This window comes from Bolinopsis microptera, chromosome 8 (assembly GCF_026151205.1).
Source record: "Bolinopsis microptera isolate Bmic1 chromosome 8, MBARI_Bmic_1.0, whole genome shotgun sequence".
Lineage (NCBI taxonomy): Eukaryota > Metazoa > Ctenophora > Tentaculata > Lobata > Bolinopsidae > Bolinopsis > Bolinopsis microptera.
The window spans coordinates 18,113,907-18,132,238 of NC_087079.1; the positions used below are offsets into that span (position 1 = coordinate 18,113,907).

At 40.3% G+C, this 18,332-nt stretch overlaps 1 protein-coding gene across 2 annotated transcripts in view; it reads left to right on the plus strand.

Moving 5' to 3' along the window:
- Positions 1 to 18,332, plus strand: part of LOC134820036 (cilia- and flagella-associated protein 54-like) — a 63,053-nt gene that overhangs the window by 291 nt on the left and 44,430 nt on the right. For both annotated transcript variants that reach the window (XM_063830217.1, XM_063830218.1), the window contains exon 2: positions 49 to 156. In XM_063830217.1, coding sequence (XP_063686287.1) covers positions 128 to 156 — 29 coding nt within the window. In that variant the 5' untranslated portion in view covers positions 49 to 127. The remainder of the gene's footprint in view (positions 1 to 48; positions 157 to 18,332) is intronic.

Here is an 18,332-nt window from a genome sequence, read left to right on the forward strand (position 1 = left end):
AGTTTAAAAAACCTAATCACTTGATAATAACTTAATGGTTAATTGCAGGATATAGAGGACCCCAGTACGATTGTAGGTAAAGCGGAGGATATTGACGGGGGAGCCTCGCTACACTTCGATAAGTTTGATGACACCTCCTTCGTTCACATCCGATGGGTGCGTTATTTATTAATTAATTGTTTATTGATTAATTGTAAAGTTGAGGTGTACAATTATGAACACTTTTATTTAGTGGTGAGGAGAATGATGTTAAATATTCCTATAAATAGTAATACATGTTAGGTCAAATTATAAGACAACATTGTTCCTCATTTAAAACACGAAATGAACTGCAATTAGTTAACATTAATTAAACTAATCAAAATTAAATTAAAAAAGTAATGAAATATGTTTACTGATGTAACTGATCATGATGCTTAATATCCAGATCGAAAGCCTATTTAACATAAACGTTAAAGCAAAATGAAGTCAAAAATGATTTTTAAAAGGCATTTCGAGAAAATCTGAGCTTTTTGAAAAATCTGAGAACTTTAAAATAAAAGTTGAAATTGGTCCTAATCAACCTATTATGTTATATTCAAAATCTTAAATTTGTTATCATATTAACATGTTGTGGTATTGCTGTATCACTAAATCGTACCTTTACTGTAAAATCTCAAGTCAAATATCTAAAATTAGGACCATTGTAGTTGATAAAATTGAACGCACTGAAAGGCGTTCGGCAACGTTAAATTATTATTAAATGCTAGTGTTCACAGTTTTCTATTTCCTGCCTTTCGTGGATAGTGGATACGTGTGTTTAAGGTTCCATCTGGGATGTTGTTAGTTTCATTCCAAGATGTAAGGTTCCTTCTAGAATGTTGAGTTCCTTCTGGGATGTTGTTAGGTTCCTTCTGGGATGTTGAGTTCCTTCTGGGATGTTGTTAGGTTCCTTCTGGGATGTTGAGTTCCTTCTAAGATGTTGTTAGGTTCCTTCGTGCATGTTGTTTTCCTTCTAGGATGTTGTTAGGTTCCTTCTGGGATGTTGGGTTCCTTTTAGGATGTTGGGTTCCTTCTGGGATGTTAGGTTCCTTCTGGGATGTTGAGTTCCTTCTGGGATGTTGTTAGGTTTCTTCTGGGATGTCAGGTTCTTTCTGGGATGTTGTTAGGTTCCTTCTGGGATGTAGAGTTCCTTCTAGGGTGTTGTTAGGTTTCTTCTGGGATGTTGGGTTTTCTTCTGGGATGTTGTTAGGTTCCTTTTGTGATGTTCGGTTCCTTCTGGGATGTTGTTAGGTTCCTTCTAGGACGTTGAGTTCCTTCTGGGATTTTAGGTTCCTTCTGGGATGTTGAGTTCCTTCTAGAATGTTGTAAGGTTCCTTCGAGGATGTTGTAGGTTCCTGATGGGATGTTAGGTTCCTTCTGGAATGTTAGGTTCCTTTTGAGATGTTGAGTTCCTTTTATGATGTTGTTAGGTTCCTTCTGGGATGTTGGGTTCCTTCTGGGATGTTATGTTCCTTCTGGGATGTTGTAATCTCTCCTTCTGGGATACAAGATATGTGACTTTCAGATGATCATCTTTTGAGTCTTGCAGATGCTCTGAAATATTTAAATCTAATTAATTACGTGGGTATAATAATTGTAATAGTTGATAACGATATTCCCGTGTGTAACGGCTCTCGTTAAAAACATACAAATTGGATTGTATTGTGTAACAAAGTTAATATTCACGACTTTTTAATGCTACGAGCAGGACTCCGTCTTACCCACGTCAAAAGACAACGATATTTATTTATTTACTGATTTTGACACTACTTGGGGGTCCAAATTACAGGACCTAAAGTTCTTATTCTTTGGGCAATTTTATATTTCTTCATTCTGGTCGTTTATATTTCTTCGAACTGGTCGAAAGGCCATAAATGCATTCAGCCCAGTCAAAAAAGTTTCCATGGTTTATCTCTCATGGTTTTCACGAATCACAGAAAGTGGTGTTAAAATTGATAATGTTAAAGGTTCATCATCAAGTTCAAACTTACATATAAACTTTGTTGATACTCGGTAGGCTAGGGTTATCAAGCTATGATTCTGGTGTCTTTAATGGTTTTTTTTTCTGAAAAGGTAAAAGCTCTTAAGTTTATCGTCATTACTTTCTATCTTTTTATTAGAAGACTTAGGTAACCATAAACTAAATCTTTTGTTTTAGAAATTATCGATACAAATAAATATCTAGATGCTTTTCGTCGTAAGCTAAAAATAAAAATGGTTTTATTATTAAATATTGATCCGAAATTGTGGAATAAGAGCTTTTATTAGGATTGCCTCATTCGGAAGAACCAATACTGGAGGAGATATAATGGAGAAGAGTCTTTTGTAAATTCTCTCGCTTGCTTGCCGATCTTGCTGCTCTGAAATTTAACAATTCAACAACTCATTATTATGAATAATTGAATGATTATCGGAGATATTGGTGATAATCTGGTTGATCTATGTCAAAAACTTTATAAAAACTTTCGTTCTCCTTCAGATATTATATAACTCACCTTCCGGCTTCCTGTATGCGTTGATTTCCATCAGCAGGCAGGGGGGGGGGGAGCTAACTGTATGGACTACATGAAATATTGAGTGGTGGTGGTGGTGGGGGGGGGGGGAGCTAACTGTATGGACTACATGAAATATTGAGTGGTGGTGGTGGGGGGGGGGAGCTAACTGTATTGACTACATGAAATATTGAGTGGTGGTGGTGAGGGGGGGGAGCTAACTGTATGGACTACATGAAATATTGAGTGGTGGTGGTGGGGGGGGGGGGGGAGCTAACTGTATGGACTACATGAAATATTGAGTGGTGGGGGGGGGGGGGGGAGCTAACTGTATGGACTACATGAAATATTGAGTGGTGGTGGTGAGGGGGGGGAGCTAACTGTATGGACTACATGAAATATTGAGTGGTGGTGGTGGGGGGGGGGGGAGCTAACTGTATGGACTACATGAAATATTGAGTGGTGGGGGGGGGGAGCTAACTGTATGGACTACATGAAATATTGAGTGGTGGTGGTGAGGGGGGGGAGCTAACTGTATGGACTACATGAAATATTGAGTGGTGGTGGTGGTGGGGGGGGGGGGGAGCTAACTGTATGGACTACATGAAATATTGAGTGGTGGGGGGGGGGAGCTAACTGTATGGACTACATGAAATATTGAGTGGTGGTGGTGAGGGGGGGGAGCTAACCTGTATGGACTACATGAAATATTGAGTGGTGGTGGTGGGGGGGGGGGGGGGAGCTAACTGTATGGACTACATGAAATATTGAGTGGTGGTGGTGAGGGGGGGGGGGGGAGCTAACTGTATGGACTACATGAAATATTGAGTGGTGGTGGTGGGGGGGGGGGGGGGGAGCTAACTGTATGGACTATATGAAATATTGAGTGGTGGTGGTGGGGGGGGGGGGGGGGGAGCTAACTGTATGGACTACATGAAATATTGAGTGGTGGTGGTGAGGGGGGGGGAGCTAACTGTATGGACTACATGAAATATTGAGTGGTGGTGGTGAGGGGGGGGGGGAGCTAACTGTATGGACTACATGAAATATTGAGTGGTAGTGGTGGGGGGGGGGGAGCTAACTGTATGGACTATATGAAATATTGAGTGGTGGTGGTGGGGGGGGGGGGGGGGAGCTAACTGTATGGACTACATGAAATATTGAGTGGTGGTGGTGGGGGGGGGGGGGGGAGCTAACTGTATGGACTACATGAAATATTGAGTGGTGGTGGTGAGGGGGGGGAGCTAACTGTATGGACTACATGAAATATTGAGTGGTGGTGGTGGGGGGGGGGGGGGGAGCTAACTGTATGGACTACATGAAATATTGAGTGGTGGTGGTGAGGGGGGGGGGGGGAGCTAACTGTATGGACTACATGAAATATTGAGTGGTGGTGGTGAGGGGGGGGGAGCTAACTGTATGGACTACATGAAATATTGAGTGGTGGTGGGGGGGGGGGGGGGGAGCTAACTGTATGGACTACATGAAATATTGAGTGGTGGTGGTGGGGGGGGGGGAGCTAACTGTATGGACTACATGAAATATTGAGTGGTAGTGGTGGTGGGGGGGGGGGGGAGCTAACTGTATGGACTACATGAAATATTGAGTGGGGGGGGGGGGGGGGGGGGGGGGGAGCTAACTGTATGGACTACATGAAATATTGAGTGGTGGGGGGGGGGGAGCTAACTGTATGGACTACATGAAATATTGAGTGGTAGTGGTGGGGGGGGGAGCTAACTGTATGGACTACATGAAATATTGAGTGGTGGTGGTGGGGGGGGGGGGGAGCTAACTGTATGGACTACATGAAATATTGAGTGGTGGGGGGGGGGGAGCTAACTGTATGGACTACATGAAATATTGAGTGGTGGTGGTGGGGGGGGGGGGAGCTAACTGTATGGACTACATGAAATATTGAGTGGTGGTGGTGAGGGGGGGGAGCTAACTGTATGGACTACATGAAATATTGAGTGGTGGTGGTGGGGGGGGGGAGCTAACTGTATGGACTACATGAAATATTGAGTGGTGGTGGTGGGGGGGGGGGGAGCTAACTGTATGGACTACATGAAATATTGAGTGGTGGTGGTGAGGGGGGGGGGGGAGCTAACTGTATGGACTACATGAAATATTGAGTGGTGGGGGGGGGGGGAGCTAACTGTATGGACTACATGAAATATTGAGTGGTGGTGGTGGGGGGGGGGGGGGGGGAGCTAACTGTATGGACTACATGAAATATTGAGTGGTGGGGGGGGGGGGGGAGCTAACTGTATGGACTATATGAAATATTGAGTGGTGGTGGTGAGGGGGGGGGGGGAGCTAACTGTATGGACTACATGAAATATTGAGTGGTGGGGGGGGGGGAGCTAACTGTATGGACTACATGAAATATTGAGTGGTGGTGGTGGGGGGGGGGGGGGGGGGGGAGCTAACTGTATGGACTACATGAAATATTGAGTGGTGGGGGGGGGGGGGGGAGCTAACTGTATGGACTACATGAAATATTGAGTGGTGGTGGTGGGGGGGGGAGCTAACTGTATGGACTACATGAAATATTGAGTGGTGGTGGTGGGGGGGGGGGGGAGCTAACTGTATGGACTACATGAAATATTGAGTGGTGGTGGTGAGGGGGGGGGGGAGCTAACTGTATGGACTACATGAAATATTGAGTGGTGGGGGGGGGGAGCTAACTGTATGGACTACATGAAATATTGAGTGGTGGTGGTGGGGGGGGGGGGGGGGAGCTAACTGTATGGACTACATGAAATATTGAGTGGTGGGGGGGGGGGGGAGCTAACTGTATGGACTACATGAAATATTGAGTGGTGGTGGTGGGGGGGGGGGGGGAGCTAACTGTATGGACTACATGAAATATTGAGTGGTGGGGGGGGGGAGCTAACTGTATGGACTACATGAAATATTGAGTGGTGGTGGTGGGGGGGGGGGGGAGCTAACTGTATGGACTACATGAAATATTGAGTGGTGGTGGTGGGGGGGGGGGGGGAGCTAACTGTATGGACTACATGAAATATTGAGTGGTGGTGGTGAGGGGGGGGGGGGAGCTAACTGTATGGACTACATGAAATATTGAGTGGTAGTGGTGGGGGGGGGGGGGGAGCTAACTGTATGGACTACATGAAATATTGAGTGGTGGTGGTGGTGGGGGGGGGGGGAGCTAACTGTATGGACTACATGAAATATTGAGTGGTGGGGGGGGGGAGCTAACTGTATGGACTACATGAAATATTGAGTGGTGGTGGGGGGGGGGGGGGGGAGCTAACTGTATGGACTACATGAAATATTGAGTGGTAGTGGTGGGGGGGGGGGGAGCTAACTGTATGGACTACATGAAATATTGAGTGGTGGTGGTGGGGGGGGGGGGGGGAGCTAACTGTATGGACTACATGAAATATTGAGTGGTAGTGGTGGGGGGGGGGGAGCTAACTGTATGGACTACATGAAATATTGAGTGGTGGTAGTGGGGATTGTGTCTGGAATCTAACTGTCGTTCTGGGGACAAAATGTATCCATTTTGGTGTAATTTTTACTGGTTGCTTATGACTTTGAGTAACAATTTTCAAAATATCTAACTAAAATTTTGGAAACCAATTTTTTTGTAAAATATAAAATCTAAGCAGCATGATAACTACAAAATTAATTTCATTGAATTGACACGAGTATTTTGATGTTAACTGGGTGGTTTAGATATGGTACCAAAAGTTTTAGTTTAGGGTCGGACCCTAAATGTTCAGCGCAAGAAGGATCAAAATTTCAGGACAGTTGGGTATCAAGTTTATCATGTGCTCCATACATTTAGATCCTCCTCTCCCTACTGCTATAAGTCAACTCTACAATCTTCGTTCCTGTGTCTTCAAAAACTTTCCTGAATCCTGCGATTGGAAATTATTAACAACTAATTTTTCAAATTATGACAGTTATCTACTGTGTTTTTGACCATTTAGTAAGAGTAAATATTAATAACGCAATGAAAGTGTGTTTATGTAAAATATCAAAATAAAAGTGAGTACTCCCTGTATAATTGTACTCTACTGTCACTAGTTAACTTCGTCACGTGGTTGAGTTGGAAGTTCCCTATTTTGAAGCTGAAAGCAAGAGGTTTAAAATTAAGATATTGCTCATTCAGTTTAATATAATTATAAGTCATGGATGTAGTTTCAATTAGTGCCATAGTATTTCGAAACCCCATTATGCCAATAACTATATAACAGTGTTTGAGGACAGCGTAATAGAAATAATTAACATTTACCATTGCATTTCATGATCTGAAAAGAAGAAGGGGGGCGGGCTAAGGATGCAGATGGTACGCTGATAAGATATCATAATATAAAGCTTAAATGAACTAATTCATGACGACTGATGGAGAAGGGTCCTCTGTTCCTTTTTATTACGCCTGAAATTAAACTTTGGTCAGTATAAGTCATTACACGTGGTGTGACGTCATTACAGTATCATCAGCAGTAAAACGTTGTTAACCAAGCTAGGATATTATGTTTACAATATGTTATGTAAAATATGTACGTGACAATGATTCCACTTTCAAAAAAAAATCATTATTTAACAAGTTAACATAGCCTATGCTACCCTACACCATGGTGGAGGGTTCATCTTTTATCACGTTACTTTCTGTGTAGAAATTCCTGCTTCATTGTAAAGTTATGTACCTGAATTTGAGTGTTGACTACAGATACTTTCCGAAATTATCATTGAAGCTTGCAAGGGATAAATTCAGAAGGGTAAATACATTTCAAAAAAATATTTTGAGCAGATATGTATTTGGAACGTTTCCTTGTTATGTTTGAATTGATATCTAAGTTAACAGTCAGTAGAGTAGGCCAAAAATTATTCAAAGTTTTCATCCAAATTTGGCGCGGTGAGCGGTCAATATTTGGCGATAATACGGTAAGTTAAAATGCTCGCGCAATTCCGTAGCTATCGTGCAGTAAACCATGGCAAACCTGAATGTAATTTTTTATTTTACCCAATTTGCATGTGGGCGGCATACATACATACATAAACGAAGACACCTTTCGATTATAATGGAGATTACACATTGCTATGTAGATACTAGATAACGAATATTATTATTTTTATTTACCTAGGCTGAAGCAACAAGGCTCTTTTAAGAAGGTGAACTCTGTCCCTGCTGTGCAAGTCACTTTATTGCTCCCTTTGTTGAGAGCCCCTGGGTCAGAACAAGTCACTTCCACGACGGTGCCTGGGTCTACTGGAAACTTAGCTGCTGTCTCAATCGTACTGGTCCACTCAGCCTTCAGTCTAGTACATCCTGAAAAAATTGCCCTTGATAATTAAAAGAAGTTTGATAGTTTATATTTTTTATACAGGGCTCGATTATACCATAAAAGACAACAGGTTGTATTCAAAAATATATCAAATATTATACGTCACGTTCACAGGCACTTCGAACTATTGTGCACGTATTACAATCAATATTTTTTTTAGTTCTTAGATTTATTCTGGAATTGCCAAGTTACCTGCTAGAGGTCTGTAGAAATCAGTCGCAGTGTCACTGGAAGAAAACCGTATCTTTGCAATGCTTCTGCTCCAGAAAATGCTCCATTGACTGTTACTACACGTTGAGTCTGACATCAGGGTGTTGATCATCTCCTTCTCGTTACAGTGTACCACTAGTGTAATACCTGAGGTTCTAGTTAACGTTACCCTCCATACCTTGTCTGTTGCAGTAGGTAGGTCAGTAGGGATGTTATTGAACTCAATCCTGCAACCCGAGATAGCGTACTCAGGAGAGGAGCTGAAGTAGAGGAAGAGTTCTCCTGCAAGGTCTTCCTGTGAAGAGAACCGCACACTCACGAAATCTCCACTCCCTAGCGTGCTATCAGTCTTTATTTCAAGAGAATACTGCTCCAGATTGAAGTCTATATAAACGTCACGTTGTACTGCTATCCAACCTGTTGTTATAACCACGTTATTATCTAAAAGCAGATTACAGTACATCAGCTGGTAGATAATAATATCACGAGTAAAATAAAAAAGCAATTACTGGACGATTGTTGTGCTATGAATTTATTGGCTCGATAATTAATTTGACACGTCTTGATAGTTCATTTGACTGAGATATTATTTTACAAATATTATTTGACTGATAACAATATAAAGATATAAACCATGGTGAATGGTGAATGGTTCATTATTATTGATTATCCTACCTTCATTTAGATCCTCAGCAGCATTCTCAATAAAGAGAAGGGACAGCAGTAATACTATACACATTGTTGATCAAATTGTTCTTGATGCCTAATAATATGATACGAAATAATACATATGTAGGAAACTTCTAACGTTAGTGCAGTAAAAAAGAACTGCAATGAATAATCTAGCAGTCATTCAATCTTTTCGATTTTTACTGCCACACTTATTAGGCTTATCTACTCAAATATCTACACAATTCCCTGCGCAGTACGTGCCAACAAAATAATTGGATTTATACCGCCTTGATAGTAATAGTATATAAATATCTTACTATATAAGTATATATAAAGCGAGACGATATATATATAGATATCACCGGAGCCTTGAGGGCGGTACTAAATATTGCACGCGCATGCGCGTGCAATATTTTATATCTCCACGAGGGCCCCAGCCCGAGGCTGAGATATTTTGGCACGGAGGGCCCAACGGGCCCGAGTGCTATACGATAGTTCCGCTCTCATGGCGAGGAATGATATCGTGTATATCCATGAGCGGGCGCTTTACAGTTTTGAACAATCATAGCAAATAGAAGTAAAAGATTTCGAACTAAAGCTGCAAATTTAATAGAAAATCATGCTTTAGTAATGATGCAGAACAGGGCAACATTACTGATTACATAACACAATAGAAGAATTGAAATCCCACGTACTATAATGGTATTACACACCAACCATATTGATGAACAGTCAACGGGACTAACCCTAACCCTAACCCTAACCCTAACCCTAACCCTAACCCTGACCCAGGACACTGACCCTAACCCTAACCCTAACCCTAACCCTAACCCTAACCCTAACCCTAACCCTAACCCTAACCCTAACCCTAACCCTAACCCTAACCCTAACCCTGACCCAGGACCCTAACCCTAACCCTATTCCTAACCCTGACCCAAGACCCTGACCCAGGATCCTGATCCAGGACCCTGACCCTAACCCGATCAATTGACCCCAGTGTAATTACATGGGGGGGTCAATTGTCGGGGGGTCAATTGTCGTACTCAGCCCTAGATTTCGCGACAATTGACCCCAGTGTAATTACATAGGGGTCAATTGTCGGGGGGTCAATTGTCGGGGGGTCAATTGTCGGGGGGTCAATTGTCGGGGGGTCAATTGTCGCGGTACCCTCGCCATAACTTTAACAACTGTGTAACTATAAACTGAATGCCATTTGCAGTTACCAAGAGAGCTCAAGATAACGAAGCACGAAGGGACATTGAATATATACATATATTTTACGTTGAGTAAAAGATCAAATTCATAACATCAATATTAGTGGTAGACGGTATAGTTTCAAAACAAAAAACAGGGCAAAATTTCTATCGGGAACACAATAGAATTACACGTAAAGTTCCGGCCTAAAATTTCAAGAATTATTACTCGAAATAGCTTGAGCAATTATGGAAATGGAAATCAGTTGAAATAAACAATGGAGCGTGTATGGTGTATACTGTATAAACATCAACTCTAGACTTAAAGTCGCCACTAATTGTTGCAACCATGGTAACACGTCACGTGTTCAATGTCAGCCAATCATATTGCACTGCGTGGTATAGGGACTGAGGGTGATAAGTGATATAGTGCATTCCTTGAGCCGTGGGAACCAAGATGTAGTGTCAGTGACATAAATATGGTGTACGTGTGACACTAAACTATTAAACTTTAACTATTACAAGACACGTAACGTGTCTTGTAATAGTTAAAGTTTAATAGTTTAGGCCCCAAAAATTTGTTTGAAAGTGAAAGTGCTCCGGGCTGTATTGTTACTTGTCACGTTAAGTGTCGTCTGCTCGCGTGCTGTATTTTAAGCGGGCTGGACGCACACTGTGTCTTGTTACATCGGGCTGCGAGAGGTCAGAAGACAAAATATAGCCCGCTGGTGGATATATATACATATCACCGGAGACTCGGGGGCGGCACAAAATATTGCACGCGCGTGCGCGTGCAATATTTCATATGTCCCCGAGGGCGCTAGCCCAAGGAGGACATATTTTCGTATAGCACGGAGGGCCCATCGGGCCCGAGTGCTATACGATTTTTCCGCCCGCGGGTCGAGGTGATGTGGATTATATCCACCAGCCTGAGTTTTTTCTTACAGATATTAGTTTTTACTTTAGTTTCTTCAAGAGATCCGTTTTTAATTTAGTTTTACTTTTACTTTCAACATGTTTCTAATGAAATTGAACGAACAAATAAAACAGGGGTTACAGTTGATCGAAATTAGAATTTAGAAATTCTCAAGTGTAGTTGTAATGCCACTAATTAGATGATCGTTTACTAAGTTTTATAAATGTAAATATATCAACAATGTAATATATCCACAAGTGGGCGTTTATCACGAAGCTTCAGTTTCCAACAATCACAGCAAATTAATGTACAAGATTTCAGAAATTTTACGAGAAAATCATGTTGCTTTTAGTTTAAGATGTAGAACAGGCCAAAATGACTGACTATAGAACGAAAAACCGGCCGCTATCAAACAATGTTTCAGCTCATTGTTTCATGTACATATAATTTTATTGTAAACGATCAAAATATAGGCCCTGTCTCCCTATAACGTCTCCACGAATTTGGTAACCATAGTAACAGTGTGTCACGTGTTAATTATGAGCCAATCATGGCAACCTACGTGATATAAGGTGAGCTCAGAGTTCAGAGTTGATACATTCTTTACATCCACATATTGCCGTGGGAACTATTAAAGTGTACTGTGTAGTGTGTAAGTGTGGATCAATAACACTGTTCGGTGTTCAGATTTCATGTCATCTGCTCACGAGATGTATCATCAGCCCTACCGGACACAAAAATATATCGCTACTGGACAAATTTAGAAATTAGAATTTAGAAATTAAAATTTAGAAATTAGTAATTTAGAAACAGAAACTACACTAATTAGCTCACTGTACGATTATTGCAATTGAATTCATCGTTAATGAATTAAACCGGTTTCAACTATAGTTCTAAGTAACTTGTATTGTAAGTTGTTGTCTTATGGAATTTCACATGGAGACGATACAGAAACTGAAAATATTTTAGAGAACTCCGGGCTATATTGCTACTGGTCAAATTAAATGTCACTTGTTAGCGGGCTATATCATGAGCGGGCTGTAGAGATATCGGGCCCTTTGACAGCGGGCTGGTGAGAGCCCGCTATGCGAAAAAGCGCACGCTGGTGGATATATAACCTTAAGCGGGTCTGGGGATTGGGCGAGGCACAAGTCTTAACATGCTTAAATAAATATAATGGCAAGTACCCACTACCCATTAAAGAACAAAAATATGTTCATTAACATGAGAAAATAAAATAAACTCATTTCGTTCACTGCGAGCACAAATTTGTGAGAAATTAAAGTCTGTCTGTAAAAATATTATTTTTCACCATAAGTTCTTCCTTAAACATGATCAAATAAAAACGAATGGTAAGAATTAATGATAGAGAATAAGACTTTTATAAGCTCCCCAATGCGATCATACACTAGGTCAGGATGGCGTTAACCCTTTACGTTTATGTGCAGCATCCGGCATCAATTGAATCATTTTTACGCTTTCAGTCATCAGTGTTCAAGATATGAGAGCGTGCAAAAGAAAACCTTGAACCTAACCCCCAAATACTAATAGTGTACTGATCTATGAAAAAAGGACCGAGATGAACTTTGTGTGTCACGTGCACCCATCGCCTTGCACCCGCCCGCGCCCAAGATATGATGCCTCTTACGAGGTTCTAAGATAAGCTGAAACTAATGCACGATTAAGCTCATGAGTTGGGGCAGCCCATTGATTTGTGAGAGAATCAGGTCTCACCTGTAGCACTGTAGGTTTGAATATTCATTGTTACTAGAAAATCTGGGCCAGCCAAGTGGTCTGAGAAAGAATCAGGTCTAATCTCCTTATAGTACTGAGCAGATTTGAATATATGAATATTAATTGTTTCCAGAAAACCAGGCCGGAGAGCTTTGCAGTACATGTCACACGCCATGCAATAAAAGAATGAAGGTAAGGGATCGTGAATGGTGCATATAAAGATCATTTAAAGATTTAATGATATCATGCTCACAAAATACTTACAGCCCAACAGGCAACACACCTAAAATACAGGCACGTAGCCAGGGGGGGGGGGCTAGGGGGGGCTGCAGCCCCCCCCGGAAAAATTTGAACCCCAGAAAAAAGATAAGCCCCCTAGTCCCCATGGTCGCCTGGTAACTGGGCTGTGTTTATGACTGCAGTCAGTCAAAGATTTGAACTGTGCATTAGTAAATATCTGTCATAACATCCAAGCAAGACTTCTATAAATAGTCAATAGTGTCCCCTAGACCGTAGGAAATGTCAAAATCTTAAGAGGATGAGGCCTAAGTAAGTCGTAAATTTTGATTGAAGAATGCAGATTGCTGTTGTGAAGTTACCAAATTTACGTGAGTACTTGATTCTTTTCAATCCCAGTTTATTGCTGTCCTACAAATTTCTTTAATATGCCAAATGTCGTCTAAAACACCCTATTTCGCAAACATTTTCCGGGGGGCTGCGCCCACCTAGCCCCCGACAAGGGGATCTGCCCCTGGACCCCGATGGGGGCTGCGCCCCCAGACCCCTGCCACCCCCAAATATTAATGGTGTACTGATATATGAAAAAAGGACCGAGGTGATATTTGTGTGTCACGTGCACCCATTGCCTTGCACCCACCCGATGCCTCTTACGAGGTTTTCAGATAAGCTGAAACTAATGCATGATTATCATTAAGCTCATGAGTTGGGGCAGCCCATTGATTTGTGAGAGAATCAGGTCTCACCTGTAGCACTGTAGGTTTGAATATTCATTGTTACTAGAAAATCTGGGCCAGCCAAGTGGTCTGAGAAAGAATCAGGTCTAATCTCCTTATAGTACAGCAGATTTGAATATATGAATATTAATTGTTTCCAGAAAACCAGGCCGGAGAGCTTTGCAGTACATGGCACACGCCATGCAATAAAAGAATGAAGGTAAGGGATCGTGAATGGTGCATATAAAGATCATTTAAAGATTTAATGATATCATGCTCACAAAATACTTACAGCCCAACAGGCAACACACCTAAAGTAATGATCCCACTCGTGAATTTTGAAATTCTAACTGGACCGAATTTTATCATCTTCGCAAAAACCGTAGTCTTTGAATCTGTTTAACGTTAACTAGTTAACTGGACAAAGGAACAGTTGTTGAGTTAGCTGCACCTTCACTGTCTCGTCTACGAAAAGATGATGAGTCTGACAAATAGTCAATGCACTGTTAGGAAATAGCGCAAGTAAAGGAGCGCAAAAGATATTTTCTGTGAGTTTTTATCGTTTCCTATATACCTGTGTCATTCTATTCACTACATTCGGCCCATTGTGTGATAAGGACTGAGCTGTCGAGAATCTTGATCGGAGTGGCGCTCAGAATCTATATTCTAACATAATAGCCTGGGGTCCCCAGGTAAAGTGTTGTTAGGAAATAGTGAACTGAGATGTTTTACACAGATTCACTGAATATGGTTTTTACGAAGACTGTAAATTCTCTTATCTATATAATATATACATGGATCCGTGCCATTTAACTGACATCACGGCATCAACTTTAACGCAACTTTCCGCAAAAACCGTAAAAGATATACAACATGAACTTTTTTGACTGGGTCAAATGCTTTAAAAATCAGTATGAAAAAATAAAAATTGGCCAAGGAATAAGAATTTTAATGCCCAAAATTTGTACCCCCAAGTGGTGTCAAAAATGCGAATTAAATAGGTAATACTTATTTTAGTCTCTTGAGTCTTGACACCATTATAGGGTTATACAGGTTCCTGCTAGTAAGTATAACGCACAGGGTTTATATCTATAGAGACAACAATTTCGAGTGCGAAGTAATAGAGATTGTTATGAAAATAACGCTGACGTGCTTTATAGCATGATGGTTTATTTTAATATATAATAACCTTAAGGGTGCCAGTGTTTTGTGTTATAAACTCTTCTGGGATGTTGCTAAGTGCTAGGGCTAATTCGTTTTAATATTCACCTTTCATTCTAGCTATATGCGATCAGTATGAAAAATATAAAATGAGATTGGGACGTATATTATATTTATACTACAGGGTGAGTTCAAAATAGTGTGTGGAATGTAAAAGTCGATAATTATTTTTATGAAGGAGCAAATTTTGAAAGGTGAATTGCTATAATCAGTTCATAAACGTTACAAATTTCATTCTTGCCTCTCATTTGATTCTAACTCATAATTTGGTTGATTTTGGCATTTTTCCAAAAAATTGTATATTTGTCCTAATATGGGGTTCTCAAATCGCGTGTCCTGAAAATCGAGTCTAAAAATCTATCTTCTCCTAAATTTTTTGAGCAATCACCCGGCGCGGAAACTTTCAGGATATGTTCTAGGGATCATTTAAAAGAGATGAGCGCGACAGAATTTTGAGATAGGCCTTTAAAAATTAAACATTTTTTTGTACTAGATTATTAAAATTAAGTTACTATGACAGTTGAAATTGGTGTTCTATTTATAAATAGTTCTGCAATTCACAACGTTGAATGAATATCAATAAGTGGCGTCGAGTTAAGCCTGGCAAGCGAAAAAAGGCGGAGTTGATATCGTGTCATGAAGTTCATCAAAGTAGACGACTAAAATACATGTAAACAGTGCAATTGCTACTTTCATGCATTTACTGTCAAATTTCAAGTCAAATATTTAAAGTTAGGACCATTGTAATTGATAAAATTTAATGCACTGAAAGGCGTTCAGCCACGTTAAATTATTATTAAATGCTAGTGTTTAATGGTGAGGAGAAAAATGTAAAAAAATATTCCTACCAATACATGTGATACATGTTAAGTCAAATAAGACAACATTGTTCCTCATAAACACGAAATGAACTGCAATTAGTAAACATTAATTAAACTAACCAAAATTCAATTAAAAAGGAATGAAATATGTTTACTGATGTAACTGATGCTTAATATCCAGATCTAAAGCCTATTTAACATAAACGTTCCAAAGCAAAATGAAGTCAAAAATGATTTTAAAAAGGCATTTCGAGAAAATCTGAGCTTTTTGAAAAATCTGAGAACTTTAAAATAAAAGTTGAAATTGGAATTCTGATCCTAATCAACCTATTATGTTATATTCAAAATCTTAAATTTTTTATCATATTAACATGTTGTGGTATTGCTGTATCACTAAATCGTGCCTTTACTGTCAAATCTCAAGTCAGATATTTAAAATTAGGACCATTTTAGTTGATAAAATTGAATGCACTGAAAGGCGTTCGGCTACGTTAAATTATTATTAAATGCTAGTGTTCACAGTTTTCTATTTCCTGCCTTTCGTGGATAGTGGATACGTGTGTTTAAGGTTCCTTCTAGGATGTTGTTAGTTTCATTCCAAGATGTAAGGTTCCTTCTAGAATGTTGAGTTCCTTCTAGGATAATGTTAGGTTCCTTCGTTGATGTTGGGTTCCTTCTCAGATGTTGTTAGGTTCCTTCTGGGATGTTGGGTACCTTCTGGGATGTTGTTAGGTTCCTTCTGGGATGTTGGGTTCCTTCTGGGATGTTGTTAGGTTCCTTCTGGGATGTTGAGTTCCTTCTAGGATGTTGTTAGGTTTCTTCTAGGATGTTGGGTTCCTTCTGGGATGTTGTTAGGTTCCTTCTGGGATGTTGAGTTCCTTCTAGGATTTTGTTAGGTTCCTTCTGGGATTTTGGGTTCCTTCTGGGATGTTGGGTTCCTTCTGGGATGTTGTTAGGTTCCTTCTGGGATGTTGAGTTCCTTCTAGGATTTTGTTAGGTTCCTTCTGGGATGTTGAGTTCCTTCTAGGATGTTGTTAGGTTTCTTCTGGGATGTTGGGTTCCTTCTGGGATGTTTTTAGGTTCCTTCTGGGATGTTGAGTTCCTTCTAGGATTTTGTTAGGTTCCTTCTGGGATGTTGGGTTCCTTCTGGGATGTTGTTAGGTTCCTTTTGGGACATTGAGTTCCTTCTGGGATTTTAGTTTCCTTTTGGGATGTTGAGTTCCTTCTAGGATGTTGTTAGGTTTCTTCGAGGATGTTGTAGGTTCTTTATGGGATGTTAGGTTCCTTTTGGAATGTTAGGTTCCTTCTGGAATGTTAGGTTCCTTCTGGGATGTTGTAATCTCTCCTTCTGGGATACAAGATACGCGACTTACAGATGATCATCTTTTGAGTCTTGCAGATGCTCTGAAATATTTAAATCCAATTAATTACGTGTATTTGGGGGTGTGGGTGTATTAATTGTAATAGTTGATAACGATATTCCCGTGTGCAATGGCTCTCATTAAAAAATACAAATTGGAGTGTATTGTGTAACAAAGTTAATATTCACTACTTCATTCTTTAATGCTACAAGCAGCAAAAGACAACGATATTTATTTAGTTAGTGATTTTGACACTACTTGGGGGTCCAAATTACAGGACCTAAAGTTCTTATTCTTTGGGCAATTTTATATATTTTCTTCAAAATGGTCGAAATGCCATAAAAGCATTCAGCCCAGCCACAAATGTTTCCAGGGTTTATCTCTCATGGTTTTCACGAATCACAGAAAGTGGTGTCAAAATTGATAATGTTAAAGGTTCATCTGTGCATCAAGTTCAAACTTACATTTAAACTTTGTTGGTACTCGGTAGGCTAGGGCTATCAAGCTATGATTCTGGTGTCCTTAATGGTGTTCTTTTTTTCTGAAAATGTAAAAGCTCTTAAGTTGATCGTCATTACATACAATATTTTCTATTGCAGCGCGTCATTTTCGAGAAGACAGAGGTAACCGTAAACTAAATGATTTCTCTGGAATCTTTTGTTTTTTAATCGATTCAAATAAATATCCATACTTTTTCTTCGTAAGCCAAAAATAAAAATGGTTTTATTATTAAATATTGATCCGAAATTGTGGAATAAGAGCTTTTATTAGGATTACCTCATTCGGAAGAACCAATACTGGAAGAGATACAAGGGAGAAGAGTCTTTTGTAAATTCTCTCGCTTGCTTGCCGATCTTGCTGCTCTGAAATTTAACAATTCAACAATTCATTATTATGAATAATTGAATGTTTATCGGAGATATTGGTGATAATCTGGTTGATCTATTAATGCTTTTCATGCAAACAAGAGAAAACGAATCTTTTATGTCATGTTTCCAAAACTATGTCAAATACTTTATAAAAACTTTCGTTCTCCTTCAGAGATTATTAAACTCACCTTCCGGCTTCCTGTATGCGTTGATTTTCATCTGCAGGCTGGGGGGGGGGGGGGGGGGGGGGGGGGGGGGGGGGGGGGGAACTAACTGTATGGACTACATGAAATATTGAGTGGTGGTGGTTGGGATTGTGTCTGGAATCCAACTGTCGTTCTGGGGACAAAATGTATCCGGAAGGGTGTAATTTTCACGGGTTGCTTACGACTTTGACTAACCATTTTCAAAATATCTAACTTAAATTTGGAAACCAAATTTTTTGTAATATATTAAATTCTAAGCAGCGTTCTAAGCAGTATAACTACAAAATTAATTTCATTGATGTGAAACAAATATTTAGATGTTAAGTGGGTGGTCTTGATATGGTA